The sequence below is a fragment of the Corvus cornix genome, unplaced genomic scaffold, assembly GCF_000738735.6.
Source record: "Corvus cornix cornix isolate S_Up_H32 unplaced genomic scaffold, ASM73873v5 scaffold3, whole genome shotgun sequence".
In the NCBI taxonomy this organism is placed as follows: Eukaryota; Metazoa; Chordata; class Aves; order Passeriformes; family Corvidae; genus Corvus; species Corvus cornix.
In genome coordinates, this window is record NW_024108688.1 from 119,219 (window position 1) to 136,061 (window position 16,843).

The 16,843-nt window shown below is 58.3% G+C and overlaps 2 protein-coding genes and 1 long non-coding RNA gene across 3 annotated transcripts in view; 2 read left to right on the plus strand and 1 right to left on the minus strand.

Moving 5' to 3' along the window:
* Positions 1–4,608: 4,608 nt before the first annotated feature.
* On the plus strand, positions 4,609–4,943 carry LOC120412212. The gene is made up of 2 exons (XR_005604779.1): positions 4,609–4,690; positions 4,791–4,943. It is a non-coding gene; the product is annotated as an uncharacterized LOC120412212 (long non-coding RNA).
* Positions 4,944–6,172: 1,229 nt separating this feature from the next.
* On the plus strand, positions 6,173–10,711 carry LOC120412202 (serine/threonine-protein kinase pim-1-like). Its single transcript, XM_039572539.1, has 7 exons — positions 6,173–6,184; positions 6,993–7,088; positions 7,462–7,828; positions 8,496–8,672; positions 8,917–9,066; positions 9,249–10,162; positions 10,450–10,711. Exons 1-5 carry the CDS (start codon positions 6,173–6,175, stop codon positions 9,021–9,023), a joined length of 759 nt encoding a protein of 252 aa, XP_039428473.1. The 3' UTR covers positions 9,024–9,066; positions 9,249–10,162; positions 10,450–10,711.
* Positions 10,712–15,383: 4,672 nt separating this feature from the next.
* The window catches only part of LOC120412203 (LWamide neuropeptides-like), a 3,127-nt gene continuing 1,667 nt past the window's right edge, over positions 15,384–16,843 (minus strand). Inside the window, exon 4 of the mRNA XM_039572540.1 lies at positions 15,384–15,675. Within this exon, the coding sequence (XP_039428474.1) occupies positions 15,384–15,675 (292 nt within the window). The remainder of the gene's footprint in view (positions 15,676–16,843) is intronic.

Sequence of the window (16,843 nt, forward strand, 5' to 3'; positions counted from 1 at the left end):
ATTGGTTTTCCTCTGCGCTGCCAGTTTGCCTTATTCCACCTTTCCAGCCAACCCCACAGAGCATTGGCTACCATCCATGAATCAGTGTAGAGGTAGAGCTTTGGCCACTTCTCTCTTTCAGCTATGTCCAGAGCTAATTGGACAGCTTTGAGCTCAGCAAATTGGCTCGATCCACCTTCTCCTTCAGTAGCCTGTGCAACTTGTCGTGTGGGGCTCCATACAGCGGCTTTCCATTTCCGGCTAGCGCCTACAATTCGGCAGGAACCATCAGTGAAGAGGGCGTATTGTCTTTCACTCTCTGGTAGCTCGTTATATGGTGGGGCTTCTTCGGCACGTGTCACCTGCTCCTCTTCTTCTTCAGAAGATAACCCAAAAGTCTCACCTTCCGGCCAGTTCGTAATTATTTCCAAGATCCCAGGGCGACTTGGGTTTCCAATTCGGGCGCGCTGCGTGATGAGGGCAATCCATTTGCTCCAAGTAGCGTCGGTGGCGTGATGCGTGGAGGGAACCTTTTCCTGTTGAACATCCACCCCAGCACCAGTAGTCGGGGTGCCAGAGGAGTTGTGCCTCTGTGCCGATTACTTCTGAGGCAGCTTGGACTCCTTCATAAGCTGCCCAAGTTGTAGTTGGTTTCGGACACTCTGTAGCTTCGCTCCAGAATTCCAGTGGTTGGCCACGAGTCTTCACCAGGCACCTTCTGCAGAGGCTCCCAGGACAGACCATTGCTCCTGGCTGCAGAGTAGAGCACGTTCTTCACCTCTGGTCCTGTCCTGACTGGGCCAAGGGCTACGGCGTGAGCGATTTCCTGTTTGATCTGGGCAAAGGCTTGCTGCTGTTCAGGGCCCCAGTGGAAATCGTTCTTCTTTCAGGTAACCAGGTAGAGAGGGCTCATGATCTGGCTGTGCTCGGGAATGTGCATTCTCCAAAACCCTATGGCACCTAGGAAAGCTTGTGTTTCCTTCTTGTTGGTCGGTGGAGACATTGCTGTGATCTTATTGAGACCTCAGTCGGAATCTGACGTCGTCCATTTTGCCACTTTACTCCTAGGAGCTGGATCTCTCGGGCAGGTCCCTTGACTTTGCTCTTCTTGATGGTGAATCCAGCTTCCAGGAGAATCTAGATGATCTTCTCTCCTTTCTCAAATACCTCCGATGCCGTGTTCCCCCACACAATGATGTCATCAATGTACTGCAGATGTTCTGGGGCCTCACCCTTTTCCAGTGCAGCCTGGATCAGTCCATGGCAGATGGTGGGACTGTGCTTCCACCCCTGGGGCAGTCGGTTCCAGGTGTACTGCACGCCTCTCCAGGTGAAGGCAAACTGAGGCCTGCACTCTGCTGCCAGAGGAATGGAGAAAAATGCATTAGCAATGTCAATAGTGGCGTACCACTTCACTGCTTTAGATTCCAGCTCGTACTGGAGCTCCAACATGTCCGGCACGGCAGCGCTCAGCGGTGGAGTCACTTCATTCAGGGCACGATAGTCCACAGTCAATCTCCATTCCCCGTCAGACTTGTGCACAGGCCAGATGGGGCTGTTGAAGGGTGAGTGGGTCTTGCTGACCACCCCTTGGCTCTCCAGCTCACGGATCATCTTGTGGATGGGGATCACAGCATCTCGATTTGTCCGATACTGCCGATGGTGCACTGTTGAGGTGGCAATTGGCACTCGTTGCTCTTCCACTTTCAGGAGCCCAACTGCAGAAGGATTTTCTGATAGTCCAGGCAGGGTGTTCAATTTCCTAATGCCCTCTGCCTCCACAGCAGCAATCCCAAATGCCCACCTGAGTCCTTTCAGGTCTTTGTAATAGCCATTCCAGAAGAAGTCTATGCCCAGAATACACGGGGCCTCTGGGCCAGTCACAATCGGATGCTTTTGCCACTCTTTCCCAGTCAGGCTTAACACGGCGTTTGGTGCCCGAAGCATGAGCTCTGGCGTGCCCCAGGTCAGAGACAGTCCAGCTGCGTTACTTCTGTGCGTCGCAGAATCGACTTTGGGATCAGGAAAAGAGCTGCTGGCTGGGCTAGCTAGCTGGCTTCTCGGCAGAGGGAACATGGCAGGAGCCGATGGGATCTGCTCACGTTAGCTTGGAGACAAAGGAAGAGAGAGGCTGTTCAGGTTTAACTTCTAACAGGTTTATTGTTACAAGTTTCGCAACCCAAAGGAGCTCGGAAGGCTGGAATCCGATGTGTTGGTATGTGATGGGATTGGTGGGGTCGGCTACTGAGGCTTTTCCCTCAGTTTTATAGGGAATTTGAAAACCCCGGTGAAAGGGGAAAACAACCAATGAGTTACAAGCCAGGGGGAGGATACAATGGAACAAGAACCACTGCGGGGGGAAACCGAGAGGCGGGAGTTATAACAGAACCAATGAACGACTGAGTAACCGAGAATTTTCCTGAACTGGGGGAGGTGGCTTGTACCCGGGCACCGCCCAGGGGGTGCGGCTTAGGCTTCTGAGCCGCCCATCGACCTCTGAGTCGGCCTCTTCAGGGAACTCGATCCAGGGGAGGGGCTGGGATTGATTGGCATTACGCAGCCCCAGCCCTGCAGTGGGCTGGGTCACACCAACATCTCCCCCTTCTTTATTACTTTGAAATGAGGGGGAAGGCTTAAGGGATTTCAAAACAAAACACTTAAAATTGGGAAAGGCTAGTAAAATTAACAACTCCATAAAGAAACCCCATACAATGTCCTTGATAATGGAAGGAATCCGTCTGCTGGAGCTCCCAGTGCAGAGGAGGAGCTGCAGCAGCAGGTGGGACAGCAGCAGGTAGGATGTCATCACGCTGTCAAGGGAGGTAACTTTAGGAACAGTATAACACAAATAAAATTAATACAAATACAATCAACTTAAATAACAATGGCTCCTTTGGACTGCCCCTCTTTCAAAACAAAATGAGGGGTCATTTTGGGAAGGGAGACACATTTTAAGGAGACTGGGAGATGGAGGGTTTGTTTTTCAGGCCTGGAGGAGGAGTCTTTTTTCCAGGTGGCTTGATTTTTCTTCTTTTCCAGGCTGTGGCAGCTTCTTTCCTTTGTTTGGCATCCGCAGGTGGTCTCAAAAAGGGTTTGATCCACTTCCCAGGGATCCGTCTTGGACCCTCTGGGGTGGAAACACACTCGTAGCCTTTACCCCAGGTGACTAGGGGGTACAGGCCACGTATTTGTAAAGTGTCAGGGTCTTTTATTAGGACCTCAGGTCTCTCAGTCAGTTTATGTTTGGCAGAGTTTGTGAAGTGTCTCATTATGGGAAGATCAGGTTCCTCATAGGAGCAGTTTAAAAAGTTCAAAGTGAACAACGCTTTGGACAGTCTTGTGATGGGGGCAGCAATCTCATTGCCACCTTTTTGTTGTTCTAGCATTATTTTTAGTGTTTGATGTTTCCTCTCTACAATGGCTTGGCCTGTGAGCGAGTGAGGGATGCCAGTGATGTGATCCACACCCCACTCACTCATTGTAGATACAAAAATGCTGCTAGCAAGGATTTTTCTTGCTATTTTCTAAGTCCGTGAGAGACTTTTCTCTCTCACAGAAGAGGTAGCAGGGTATGTAAACAACCAAGCTACCTGCAACCTTGAAAACTTTTGTTAATAGTATAGTAGAAAAATATTTTGACAATGGATGTTTTAGGATTTAGCCTATCACCACAAGGGGTGGCTGATCGTTTTTCCAATTAGACTATGAAGAAAAAAGTCTATAAGAGAGTTTGTAAAATAATTAAATAAATCAATCTTGCTGCACAATTCCTGCCTGCTGGATCTTCTCTCCTCCTCCTCCCTATGGCTGCAGGACACGGTGATATACTCTAGGGCCTAGGCCTGCGGTAATAATTGGTGCATGCCAACGTGACCTGCACACTGAGACGTGTCCCGCAAGCTGCAAGACAAGCCGAATTTCCTTAGAGGTACGCTTTTTTTTTCTTTCTTTTTCTAAAATCTCGTGTTTATTCTCTCTTTGCCCCCTCCAGCCCTTGTCCCCCTCCCGGAGGTTTGTGGGGCGGTGCTGTCCCTCAGCCCTTCCTGCCCCGGCACCCGCGGCCGCTCCGGTGCCCTCAGGCCCCGGCTCGAAGCGAAACCACAAAACCCTCTGGAAAGAAAGCCGGTCTGGGGGAAAACCCTGCAGGGGGGATTGAATGCCACGGACAGCGATTGCTGAGAGTTGGAGATTCCAAACGCTCCAAGGGGCCGGAGGGAACCGCGCTGCGGCCTCGGGGCCTCCCTGGGGCACCGCGGGGACCCCCGAGCAGAGCGACTGCATTTTTCCAATTGCGCCCTTTCACCACCACTGTGGTTCCAGTCACTCCCAGTACAATCGCAGTCATTCCCAGTATGATGCAAATCACTCCCAGTATATCCCAGCAGCACCCATTGGCCCTCAGCATGTTCCCAGTAGCCCTCAGTGTGGTCCCAATATATCCCAGTATAATCCCTGGTGCTCCAAATCTGGTCCTGCCCAGTCCCGGTCCTGGTCCCAGTGTATCCTCCTGTCCCATTCTGTCCTAGTCCATCCCATTCTGTCCCAGTCCATTCCGGTCCCTTCCCGGCAGCCACCGCCGTTTCCCAGATCCTTCTGCTGCCTGCCCCCCAAAGCTGCTCCTCCATCCCCCAAGATGCTGACAGGGATCGGGGGCTTCGTGTTGGGCTTCGTCTTCCTGGCGCTGGGGCTCGGCTTCTACCTGTGCAAGCAGGTGACGGGAGGGGCCCGGGGGTCGTGCCCCCCCTCCCCCGGAGCTCTGTGCTCCCCCGGGGCCCCCCTGCCCGGTGTCACCCCCTTTGCTCTGCCCACAGAGCTCCTGAGCCGCCGGCGGCCGCAGCCCCTCCCCGTGGCCTCGGGCCCGGCCGGGACCCCCCGCTCCGTCCCCGCGCTGATTTTGGGGGGTCGTGTGTCCCCCCCAGCCCCGCTGTCACTCTGCCCCTGCCCGGCTGCTCCCAGTGTTCCCAGGAAGGCTTCCCAGTTCGCCCCGGTCCCGTTTATTGGGGAACAGTGGGAAGGGACTTTGGGGGATCCCGCGGGGGGACCGAGAGTGGAGGGGGCAGAACCGGCCCCAGGATGGATCGGGAATGGGGACCCCCGTGTGTCACCCCTGTGTCGCCCCCCCGGGGGGTCCTTGGGAGGCACCTCAACCCCAAATCGGCACCCAGCGAACCCCAAAGGCGCAGAGACCCCCCCCAAGCCGCCCCACAGCCCCCAAGGACCAACCAAAATTGCCCGCGAGTATCAGATAATCAGAGAAGGCGCTGAACAACCTTCAGGCAATCAGAGCGCGCGGCGCTGGTGACTCACCAGTTGCCAGGCAGACCCGCAGCGCCCAGCGCTCCCCACCCGGACCCCACCTGCGCCCCCCTCGCCCCCAGCGCCCCCCGCCAGGGGAATTTGGGGAGGGGGCGCGTGGGGGCGCCCTGCCCCAGCCCGACCTGTCCCGGCTCCATCCCGGCTCCTCCCGCCGGATGCGACCGCGCTGGGAAAACGGGGGGCCAAGGGTGGGCGCTGGGCCCGGGGGGAGCAGGAGAAGGGATGGGGGAGGAGGAGAAGGAGAAGGAGGCATCTTTTAATGATATTTTATTGAGTCTCATTTTTTAGAGACCAGGATCAATACTCCCCGGGCGTCAGGGCGAGTCCCTCAGGGCTGTGGGGCCCTGCTGCCGGCTCACCCCGTGCCAGCCCAGCGCCAGCGCTCAGCGGGGCTTTGGCTTCCCGTGCCCTTTCCCGTGTCCCCAGCCCAGCGTCACCACCCCCGTGTCCCCAGGTCGTGCCCCACCCCTCCCCCCCTCCCCCTCTGTCGAGACACGGAGGATGAGAATTTCCCCACCATCCACCCCAAAGGTTCCCCCGAGGCCATTTCCTCTCGTCCTTTCCCTTGGGAGCAGAGCCCCAGCCCTCCTGGCTGCCCCCTCCTGTCAGGGACTTGGAGAGAGCCAGGTCCCCCCTGAGCCTCCTTTCCTCCAGGCTCAGCCCCCTCAGATCCCTCAGCTGCCCCTCAGAAGTCCTCCAGACCCTTCCCCAGCTCCATTCCCATCTCTGGACGTGCTCCAGCCCCTCCATGTCTTTCTTGCAGTTTGAAGCCCAATCGCTGCCCTGTCGCTGCAGGTGCCAAAACCCCAGGGAGACTCCTTGGAAATGGGGGTAGAGAGGAGCCCTTCAAAGGGAAACGTGTGCAAAAATGCTCCCAATGGCCGAGCGGGTTTGGTGTGGCTGCGGGAGGAAGAGATGCTCCGGGACTCCGCCTCGGCCCCGGAGCGGAGCGGCGCGCTCGGCCGTGGGGCGCGCGGGGGGCAACGGACACACGGGCACCAGACACACGGACACGCGGACAAACGCTCCCAGCGCTTCAGCGGCAGCGGCAGCAGCGGCAGCAGCGGCAGCAACGGCAGCAGCACAAGAGCAGCAGAAGAGCAGCGAGTCCACGAACCCTCTGCGTCCCTTCTCCTGCTCCTCCTCTCCCTCTCCCAGGGTCTCGCACCCTCTCCCGCTCTCCCTTTCGTTCCCCAACCCCCCCTCCCGCAGCCTCCCTCTCCCCACGCCCGGCCGGGCCATGCCCCCGGCCCGCCCCCAGCCCTGGGCGGGGCTGCCCCCTCCCCGCCCCCGGGCATCCTGCCGCGGTCCTGCCTCCGCCCGGCTCTCGCCGTCCTGGCTGTGGCGCTGCTGGGCGGGCATCAGTGCCTGGCTCCTGGGCACCATCGCCAGCCCCTGGCTCCGGCTGGCCCGACCCCGACCCCACCCGACCCCGGCCCCGGTCCCGGCCTCGGCTCCTGCCGGGGCCCGCCGGGGACACAGGCGGCACGGCCGCTCCCGCCGCCTCCGCAGCATCTTCCCCGGCCCGAACTCCGCCGCTCTTGAGCGCAGCCGCCGGCCCCGAGCCGCCGGTGTCCACTTCAAAAGAGCCAACATGTGGGGATGGCCGGCCCGGGGCGGTTGAGTGGCGCTCGGGGGCCGTTCCTGGCCGCGGGCCGAGCGCTGAAGGCCGCATCTCGCCGGCAGGGAAGGCGTAGCAGGGCCTGAAGGAGCGGTACCGGCTGGGTTCGCTGCTGGGGCGCGGCGGCTTCGGCAGCATCTTGGCGGCGACGCGGCTCTCGGACGGCGCCCCGGTGAGTGGCGGGGCCGGCGGCGGGCGCGGGAGGCGGGGGGCAAAGGAGGAGGAGAAGGAGCATGGGGCTCGGCAGGGCGGGCGGTGAGCTCAGCCCGCTGCTCCCCTTGCCTTGTAGGTGGCCATCAAACGTGTGCTACGGAACCGCATCCGCCATTGGGGCCAGCTGGTGAGTGAGCGAGGGGCTCCGGGAGAAGCCGGGGCGCGATGGGCGGGGATGAGCCGAGGCCCGGCAGGGTGGAAGCCGCCAGGACGCCTCGGGGGAGAGCGGGCGTGGGGGCAGCGGAGGGCGCAGAGCATCCCGGGCTGGGCGAGGGCTTCCCGAGCCCTGGCACGGCATCAGCCCCACTGACGGCATCGTGCTCCTCCCGCAGCCCGACGGCACCAGCGCACCACTCGAGGTCGTGCTGCTGGACAAGGTGTCCACCGGCTTCCCTGGTGTGGTGCAGCTCCTCGAGTGGCTCGAGCTCCCCAACAACGTGGTGCTGGTGATGGAGCGGCCGGAGCACTCTCAGGACCTGCTTCATTTCATTCGAGCGCGGGGCTTCCTGTCCGAGGAGGTGGCACGGGAGCTGTTCCGCCAGGTCCTGGAGGCCGTGCGGCACTGCACCAGCTGCGGGGTCCTGCACCGGGACATCAAACCGGAGAACATCCTGGTTGACCTGGCCACCGGGCAGGCCAAACTCATTGACTTTGGCTGTGGCACCTACCTGCAAGCCGCAGCCTACACCAGCTTTGCAGGTGAGCCCACGCAGGGGGAGGCTCCTGGTAGAGGCATCTCACAGCCCAACATCTCACGGCCCAACATCTCACAGCCCAAGCCGGCTGTGGCAGGGGGGATTCTCCCTTTTGCTGCTGGTCATGGCAGCTGGAGTCTTCAGCCTTGCTGCTTTTGAGCGGCGCTGGCTGAGGGGCCATCTTCCAGCCCTGCTGGCAGCCTTTGCCAGCCCCTCTGCCCAGGACTGGCGCTGGGGCTGGGGCAGCCAGCGCCACAGAAACACCCGTGGGTGGGGGTAGCAGAGAGGGGGGGCCAGAACCTGTGCTCCAGCCCGTTTGGTGTGCAGGCGAGACAGGGCTCGGACTGCTCTGCTGCCCGTGCTTGCCTTGGCTTAAGAATGGTTTCTGGGGCAGTGCAGGCAGGGAGGATGAAAGCGTGGTTTTTCCCCAGCACCAAGTGGGTTTTTCCTTTGCATGGAATGCTCGGGCCTTGCCAGGGCTTCCGCTGCCCTCTTGCGACACCAGCGGCTTCTTTTCCAACCCCCAGTTTGTACACAAGTCCCAGGTGCTGGCGAGAGGGCAGCGGGTCACGCCGCGTGCCGCTGGTGCGGCCCCCGCATGCCCAGGGATGCTGGGGCGAGGCTCTGGAGCAGGCAGCGTCCCCCTGAAGAACTCCATCTCTATTCCATAGGAACACCGTCCTACAGCCCCCCGGAATGGACGCACCTCATCTGGTACCACGGCGAGGCAGCGACCATCTGGTCCCTGGGCATCGTGCTGCACCAGATGGTCTGCGGGGAGCACCCTTTCAGGAGGGGCTGGAACAGCACCTGGGGCCGGCTCTCGCTCCCACGACAGCTCTCTCCAGGTGGATACTCATCTCTGCAGCACGGGGGAATAGCAGTGCTGGGAGACAGCAGCAGGCTCAGGAGCATCCCACACTGGCAGCTGCTGAGGAGGTGGCAATGTCCTGCTCTCCTCCAAAAGAAATTGATGGCAAAGTTTAGGCACAGCCCTGAGCACACGCAGCACGGCCTGGCCATGGCAAGAGTGGGGCAAAGCGGACAGGAGCCTTCTGCAACTGACTGGTGCTTTCTGCTTTCTCTGCGCAGAGTGCCAGGATCTCATCCGACGGTGTTTATCCGTGCTCTCCTCGGAAAGGCCCTCATTAGAAGACCTGTCCTGTGATCCTTGGATGCAGGATATTCACGTGCCATAGGAGAAGGGAGAGAGCCACACGCACGCTTTGAGCCAGGGAGCCGGTAAGTTCCAGCTGCACACGTGCCTTGGCAAGAAGCAGCAAAGAAAGGCAGAGTTTTTGTCCTGCCTGAATCGCTGCGCAGGGCTCCTCAGCTGGGCACGCGCAGCCCTGCTGCTGGAGCTGAGCTGCTCTTCCCAGCACTGGTGGCCCCCATGCCAGCTGCTTTTGCTTGTCCTGCTTCAGCGACAGCCGGGGCCCTGGGCAGAGCACTGACAGCCTGCTCCAGCCCCAGGGAAGAAGGAGGCCCTGGAGAAGCTGTGCCAGGTGCGGCTGCTGCTGCTGGAGACATGGAGGGTGACATCAAGGATAACAAGCTCTTCCTCCACCTGGCAAGCTGAAGATAATGGACTTCAATTGTGGCACCTTCTCCAAAGCCAGGCTCCACAGCGAATTTGCAGATGAGTCCACACGCAGGGGGATGCTCCCAGACTTGTGCATTGCACAGCCTGGCCGGGAAGCAAAGGTTCCCCCCTTTGCTGGGGCGGATGCAACCAATTCTTCAGTCGGCTGCCAAGCTGCTTTTTGGCAGGGCTGGGGGGATGGGCTGGGCTGGTTTTGAACTGGGAGTCTGCTCCTGGCCCTGCCAACAGCCCCCAGCACCCACCGTGCCCCGTGCTGGGGCTGGGGCTGGGGCAGCCAGCCTGACACAAACAAAGCCCCATGGTGGGAGCAGAGGTTGGACACCAGAAGCTGTGCATGGGCTGCTTTGCTCTGCAGGCAAGGAAGGGCTTGGGCTGCTCCACTGCCCTTGTTCACTTTGGGCTCAGCATGACTTTTGGGGGCAGTGCAGGGGGAAGGGAGAAAGCGTGGGCTGCCCTGGCCCGTGGGTGGGTTTTTCCCTCGCATGGCGGGCTTGGGCCTTCCTCAAGGCCCCAGCAGAGAGAAGATTTTTTACCTTTTTCCTTGTTTCCCCTTTTTGTCTGTAATCTCTTTTCATTGATTTATGGTTTGTTTTTCCAAAGGAAGCGTTCTAGGTGGTGTCTGGTCTGGATGGGGAAGTGCTTGGGAGCAGCTGCGGCGTGGGTGGGACGTGCCCTTGGAGAAGGCTGAGGACAGCGTTTGGGAGCAGCTTTTCTTCTGGCGGCGGGAGGCGTGAGGTGGGTGCCCGTCCTCTTGGCACGGCTGGGATAAGGGCTTTTGGGAGACGGCAGCGAGCGCAGCAGCATCCCGCTCTGGGCAGCTGCTGAGGAGGTGGCTGTGCCACGGCCGGCTGCAGGCTGGGCACGTGTCCTGCCCTCCTGCTCTCCTGCCAGAGGCAGCAATGCTGGGCAGCTTTGGGCAGCGCTCTGAGCACGGCCAGCACGGCCTGGGCACCGCGGGCGGCTGGGACAAGGGGGACGGGAGCCTTCAGCTGACGGGCGCTTTCTGCTTTCTCTCCTTGCAGCCCGGCTCTGTGGATGCTGAGGCTGCTCTGGGCTCCGCCAGGGCTCTGCTGTGGCTCAGCCCCGGGGCCACGAGAAGCCAAAGAAGAAACGCCGTGACCTGCAGCAGAGACGTGCTTGAGCAGCTCGGCAGTGCAGCTCAAGTTTGCAGAGCGTGCACCTCCAGGGGAAAATATGACACCCCCCAATAACAAACTTGTTCAGTAACTTCTGAAATGAAATCAGTCTGGGATGACCCCCAATGACATTTTTCAGCTTGCTCAAGCTGAAGCTCAGCCCTTCTCTGAACAGTTCTCTGCCCCACCTGCCTTTTACTTCACAAGTGCTCCCTCCCTCTTTTCCCCCAGTGAGTTGCCAGCTCAGGGCAGTCTCTGTCGCACTGTAGCCTTCCTTGATGCCCCTGACCACGAGGAGGAGCGAGCCCCAGGTTTAGGGACTCATCCTGTCACTGGCAGAAGAACAGCAATATCTCAGAGGTCCGGTGAGATTTGAGTGTCATTCAAGAGCTGCCCTCCAGGCCTCAGCTCTCCTCACTGTTAGCTTCCCACTGCCACTTTTCCTCGTCCTTCCAGCAGGATGAGCTCTGTGAATGCCCTTGACCCTCCCCACTCCTGCCAGCCCAGCCACCCAGCCCAGTCAGGCTTAAGATGAGGCTTTGTCTCCTCTGGCACCCTAGTGCAAGTCCCCTCTGCGGGGAGCAGCAGCCCCAGAGCGCAGCACACAGCAGTGCAGGCCGCACCTGGAGCAGCTCCCTGCAGCCATGGCCTGGCTCTTTGTGGCAACACAAATGCTTCCTGTGTGCAGCTGTCCCTGGAGGGATGGTCCCAGGGCAGAGCCCAGCCGGGCTCCCACTGCATCCCCCGGAGCTTGGGGCAGACAGCGCTCGCAGAGCTGAAGGTTCATGGTGAGCACCCAGAGCTGTGGCTTGCAGTCGGTGTTTGCAAGCGTTGCCTTCTCACCTCCTGCAACTTGTGGGGAAAACGAGCTGTGCGGCCGGGCCAGCACTGCCCCTCTGGGCAGTGACAAGGCTCAAGGTCTTTGCTGTTGCAGAGGAGCCGGCATTGAGCCTTAGCAGGGCCTGGCAGGTGCGGAGCCGGATCTCGCCTGCTGCCCGGGGCTCGCTGCCCGCCAACCGCCCCCACCCGCCGCGCTCCGTTCTACAGGGATAGAAGGCTCTGGCTGTGCGAGGGTTTCCATCACGTCTGTGTACCCGTGGCTGTGGAATGCACATGGAGAGGGAAAATGTCAGTCACGGTGCTGGCACACTCCTTCCTTTCCATACAGGACACGTCCCTGCACACCTCATGTGCAGATCTATTCAAAGGAGAGGCGTGGATAGAGATTTCCCACGGAGCTCTGACTCTGGCGGAACTCACCTTGTCAGCCAGCAGCCAGGGGATTTGTTTCCCAGCTCTGTGTCAGTCGGTGCCCAAGAGCTGAAGGGAGCAGCATTTAGAGGCAGTTTCCAGATTTCTAGGCAGGCAGTGGAGCTGACAAGCATCCGCGTAACTCGCCGTGTTCATCGGGAGGGGCTGCTGCTTCTTTGGGAATACGGCACAAGGGAGACACGAGACTTGGAAAAATCCCAGCTCTCTGTGGATTTGTGCAGAAGGGGGAGCAGCAGAAACACTTTGTGTCTGCTTGTGGGGACACAAGGTCCAAGGAGCGGGGCTGGCAGAGGGTGACCTGGGCTGCTGGCAGCTCAAGTCCCGTGTGTTGCGTCTGCCTGAGGGAAAGTTCACGGGCCTTCCAGGGCTGTGCTTTGCATTGGTAGCTGGACAGGTGCTGATAACAGAGCGGTGTTCTGGCTGCTGCCCAGCAGCGCTGTCCCTCTGCCATTCCTTCCCCCATCAGAGGGGATGGGAGTGGGCAGGATCCTGGCAGGGGACACAGCCAGGCCAGCGGACCCAAATCAGCCAAGGGGATGTTCCAACCATATGACTCCAGATCGGATGTATAAAGCAAAGGGAGAGAGGAGGAAGGGCACCTTTTCCCCCAGAAGCTGAAGTTTCCCTGAGTGTTCCAGTTCCAAACTGTTGACCCTTTTTGGAGGCATAAGGTTCTCACCCCGTAGTCTTCCAGTCACCCTCGAGTTGTAGAATTTTAGAGCAGTCAAATTAATCAAGATTTTCTAGATCTTGCTGTGCCATTTTCTTGATGTCCATGTGAGAGGGGACACAGTGATGGATGGGTTTGCATGGGAGCTGCAGAGCCCCGCAATGGAGAGCCTGAGTGTCCCAGCAGGATTTGCAGGAGTGTGGAGGGCAGCTGGAAAGAAGATCGTGGGCAATATTCTCCTGCCTCCATCTTCCAAGGAAGCTTTGATTCGATCCCTGTCTGCACTGTGCCACGGGGCCTCCAGAGGCCCAGGGAGGTGTCTGGGTGGCCCCAGAAGGCGCTTGCAGGACCCTGGGGCACCAGGGAAGAGGCAGGAGCATCCCTGTGGTGCTGGGAGAGACACCCAGAGGGGGCCACCCCTGGGGCCCGGGCAAGAGCTGCATTCAGGCAGCCAAATTCATGCAGGGTCTGCCCGGGCGCTGCCAAGGACCAGTCCAGTGAGCTCCAGTCCTGTTTCACCTCTTTGTATTTCTTTGTATTTATTTCTTTGTACTTATCCTTATTATTATTCTCTTTGTTGACCCTCAAAATGCCACTAGAAATCATTTTCCCTCCAAATAAATACTGACTTATTTTAGTGTGCTGCTTTGGACAAATTTGGAGGAAAATATCCTCTGACAGAAGGCAGGTTACAACCAGCCCTCTCCCACCAGGTCTGGGAAAAAATATTTTCCTCTGAGGAAAGTGAAAGAGAAAAAGAACCTATTTATTTAACAAACACACAGGAAAAGGATAATAATGCTGAATACTTAAACCTCTCGCTGTGGAGAGAAACCTGGGAAGATTTCAGAGTCCTTCTGTAGGTGTGCTCTCTCTCCTCCTCCTTGGAGCTGGGTTGGTGTCCTCCAGGGCCTCGGTGGAAAATTCTCCCGCTGTGTTCTGATGTTGAAACAGTCCAGAAGAGAAGAAGGGAAAAAGCCCAAGTCCCAGGAAAACAAACTTCAACTCTCCGTCTCCCTCCGGAGAAAAGGAGCCGAAAGCGCGCTGCAAAGCAAGCAGGGCGCTCCCTCCGCTCTTCTCGCTGCCGCAGCAGAACGCAGAGGAGTGTGTGTCTGTGTCCTTGAACAACCGCTTTGAAAAGTTCGCTCGGGTTTTTCTCTCTCCCCCGTCGGGCTCAGTTTAAAGGCACAGAAAGGCACAGGATTGATTTCTGGGCAGAGAGCAGCCATAGGGGATACACATCATAAAGTCACCCCCAGACAGGAATGTCCGGAGCTGGAGAGCTCTACAGTCCTGTGTCTTTAGTTACAAGGGTGTGGAAGTGTCGCTGGGTCCTTTGGTAATCGCACAGTTCTGTATCGGTTCCCGCCGTGTGGAGCCATTTTTATACAGAAGTCGGTGTATTCACACAGCACAGATTGTTGTGTTTTCCTGTGTATCAATTTCTGTGTAAAGCTGCATCCCGTTGTACAGTTTTATCGATGTATGAATTTCTGTGTAAAGCTGCGTGGCCTTGTAGAGTTTGGTTCAGGCTCTGTGGGTGTTGAGAGAGCGCGATGGATGTTTGGCTTTCTCTCCAGACGTGTATCTGTACAGGCACCACCGTGTGACCCGTCAGACATTTAACTGTGTGAACCGAAAGGGATCTTTGTATCTTTCCATATGGTCAGCAGAGATGGAACAATCTGCAGGAAGCTCGTAACAGAATGTTGGGGTTTTAGGAGTTCTCCTTGGTTTTTTTTCTGTTAAAGGAGTTTTCCCCATAGATGTTGCCACGGGGACAAATTACTGGATGCTTAAGAAAAACAAAAGACCTGGCCATAGGGGTGGGGTGCATCTTGCTACTCTTTTTTTCACCTGGCTGTGTGGGCAGTCAGTCCCTGGCGTTTTGGATGACGGAGAGAGAGGCTGCTCCTTCAGCTGCCTTCCTTCTACCGGAGAGACCCCGGGATTCCCAAGCCTGCCTTCCCTGCCCCGCTGGGAGCCAGGCTGCGGCCGCCCTGCCCCTGCCATTGCTTCGAGCCTTCGCTACTTTGGAGCCCCGCTCGCCCTGCCTGCCCAGACCTCCGCAGGTTCCCACCACAGCTCCAGAATTTTGATACATCTTGTCTGCCACCCGGGATTTGTGCTCATCCCTGCCACTCCAGCCTGCTGGTCCTGAGGGTCCGGCTGGACACCGGGATCGGCTGCCCAGGGGTTTTGAAGCCTTTGTCCCATCCCTTCCCGGGATCCCAGGCCCCCAGTGCCGCGTGCTCCCCGAGCTCGCTCCGGAGCGCCCCCTGCAGCCGCGGGGGAACCATCGCACCTGCCCTGCTCACCGGGAGCCGCCAGCGCCCCTGCCGGCTGCGAGCGGAACTGCACCCGAGGGGAAAGGGCCTGACAGCCGAGAAGGCTGGCACTGGGTTTGTGATTGTTTGCTGTTACTGCCAGAGTTATTGCTGTTTGTTTGACTGGTTATACACATAAAGATATATATTAGTAAAGAACAGTTATTCCTATTTCCCATATCTTTGCCTGAAAGCTCCTTAATTTCCAAATTATAATAATTCAGAGGGAAGGGGGTTGCAATTTTTTTTCTTCCATTTCAGGAGAGACTCCTGCCTTCCTTGGCAGACACCTGTCTTTCAAACCAAGACACTGGGAGCAACTGGGACCACAGTGGGGGCAAGTACAATCATACAGCGAGTGACTGGGTTCATACTGGAAGTGACTGGAGCCACACTGGACTCTTACTGAGAGTGAAATGAACCAGACTGGGTGTGACTGGGAGCCACTGGGACCATGCTGCAGGCAACTGGGATCTTATTGGGAGCAACTGGGACCATACTGAAAACACAGTGGGAGTGACTCTAAGCGACTGGGATGATGCTGGGAGTGATCATGCCGGGATCATACTGGGGGTGACTGGGAACCACCGCTGAGGCGGCAGCGGCGGAGCTCGGAGGCGGCCCCAGCGCAGGTGGGAGCCGCGCTCGGTTCTGGCGGGGCTCGGGGCTGGCTGCGGGCGGAGGGGGCGGCAGGGGGCTGTGGCGGGTTCGTTGTGCCGTGTGGGCGCCGTGTTCGCCCTGGCGTGAGGGCGCTGCGGGAGCGGCTGCCCGCGGTCTCCTTCCCGCTGCTGCCTCGGCAGGAGCCGGTGCCGGAGCAGCGCTGGCTCGTCCTGGTTGCTGTGGCTGCCCCGTCGCCAGGACTGTTTCTTGGAAGGTTCAGACTTCCCAATCCACCCTCCAATATGCACACACCCGTTTTGTTTGTTTTAGTAAAACAAAACAATATTAATAACTCCATTGAGTCTTTGTTCTTCTTCTCTAAGTTCAGGAATTTAACACGGCCTTGGCTGAGCAGCAGTTCATGGCAATCAGTAACATTTTCTGGAAGTGATAGTTTCTTTCATTCCTTCCTACCTACAGCTCCCTGGCCCTATCTAAAGCAGATTGACGGGCTTTGTTTGTTTAAGTCACATTCACCTTATTCCTTTCCCCCCCTCTCACTGCCGGAGCCCCTCCCCTGCTTGCGCTCGCAGGTGCCACCGAATGCGTGTCCCGGGATCGCATCTCCCCGCCCGCAGCCTCCAGCACCCGCCCTGTCCTGGGCTGGGTCTGGGCTGGTGGCAGCGAGCCCGACAGAAACCAACGCCCGCGGGGCCACTGGCGCCGGGGCTCAGAGCCGTGCAAGGGACGCTTTGGTTTGCAGGGGCGGAAGGGCCTGGGCTCCTCCCCTGCCCCGTTTGACTTGGTTTAGGATTCAATATTTTCGCCGACGTGAGAGGGGAAAAAGGCGTGGTTTTTCTCCAGCACTGGGCAGGTTTTTGTCCCTCGCATTTGGGCCTTCCCCGGGTCCCCTCTGGCCTCTTGCAGAACCAGTGGCATTTCCCACCCCACGCGGTTTGTAAACAAGAGTCGGCTGCAGTCGAGAAGGCTCCAGGCGCCTCCTTCCAGGCTGACTCTGCCGATGCTGAGGCTGTTCTGGGCTCTGCCGGGGCTCTGTTGGGGCTCAGCTCTGGGCAAGGCTGGGCCCGCTCTCCCCTCACATTGCTCCGGGCAGCTGAGTCATGGGGGGACAAGGAAGGGACACGTCAAGGGATTTGAGGTTTAACAGAGTTTTTATTCAAAAAACTGCCATAACTACCAGGCTGTCCTAACCACCATAACTAACTAGCAGTGCTAACTACCGTAACTATCCACTTGTTCTAACTACTGTAACGAAAAGCTGTCCCCAGGTGCTTCAGGTCCTCCGCTGCTCCCTCAATTGCTTTGCTGCGGTGATCAGAGGGCTCAGGCTGGAGAGAGGCTTGGCTGATGATAAAAATGGGTGCTGCCCAAAGGATGAAAAAGAAAGAAA

Bases quoted from the DNA above. Each gene is read 5' to 3' on its own strand.
- LOC120412202 (XM_039572539.1), top strand. The intron at 7,089-7,461 runs GTGAGTGGCGGG...CTCCTCCCGCAG, and splicing joins GGCTCTCGGACGGCGCCCCG to CCCGACGGCACCAGCGCACC. The intron at 8,673-8,916 runs GTGGATACTCAT...TTCTCTGCGCAG, and splicing joins CCCACGACAGCTCTCTCCAG to AGTGCCAGGATCTCATCCGA.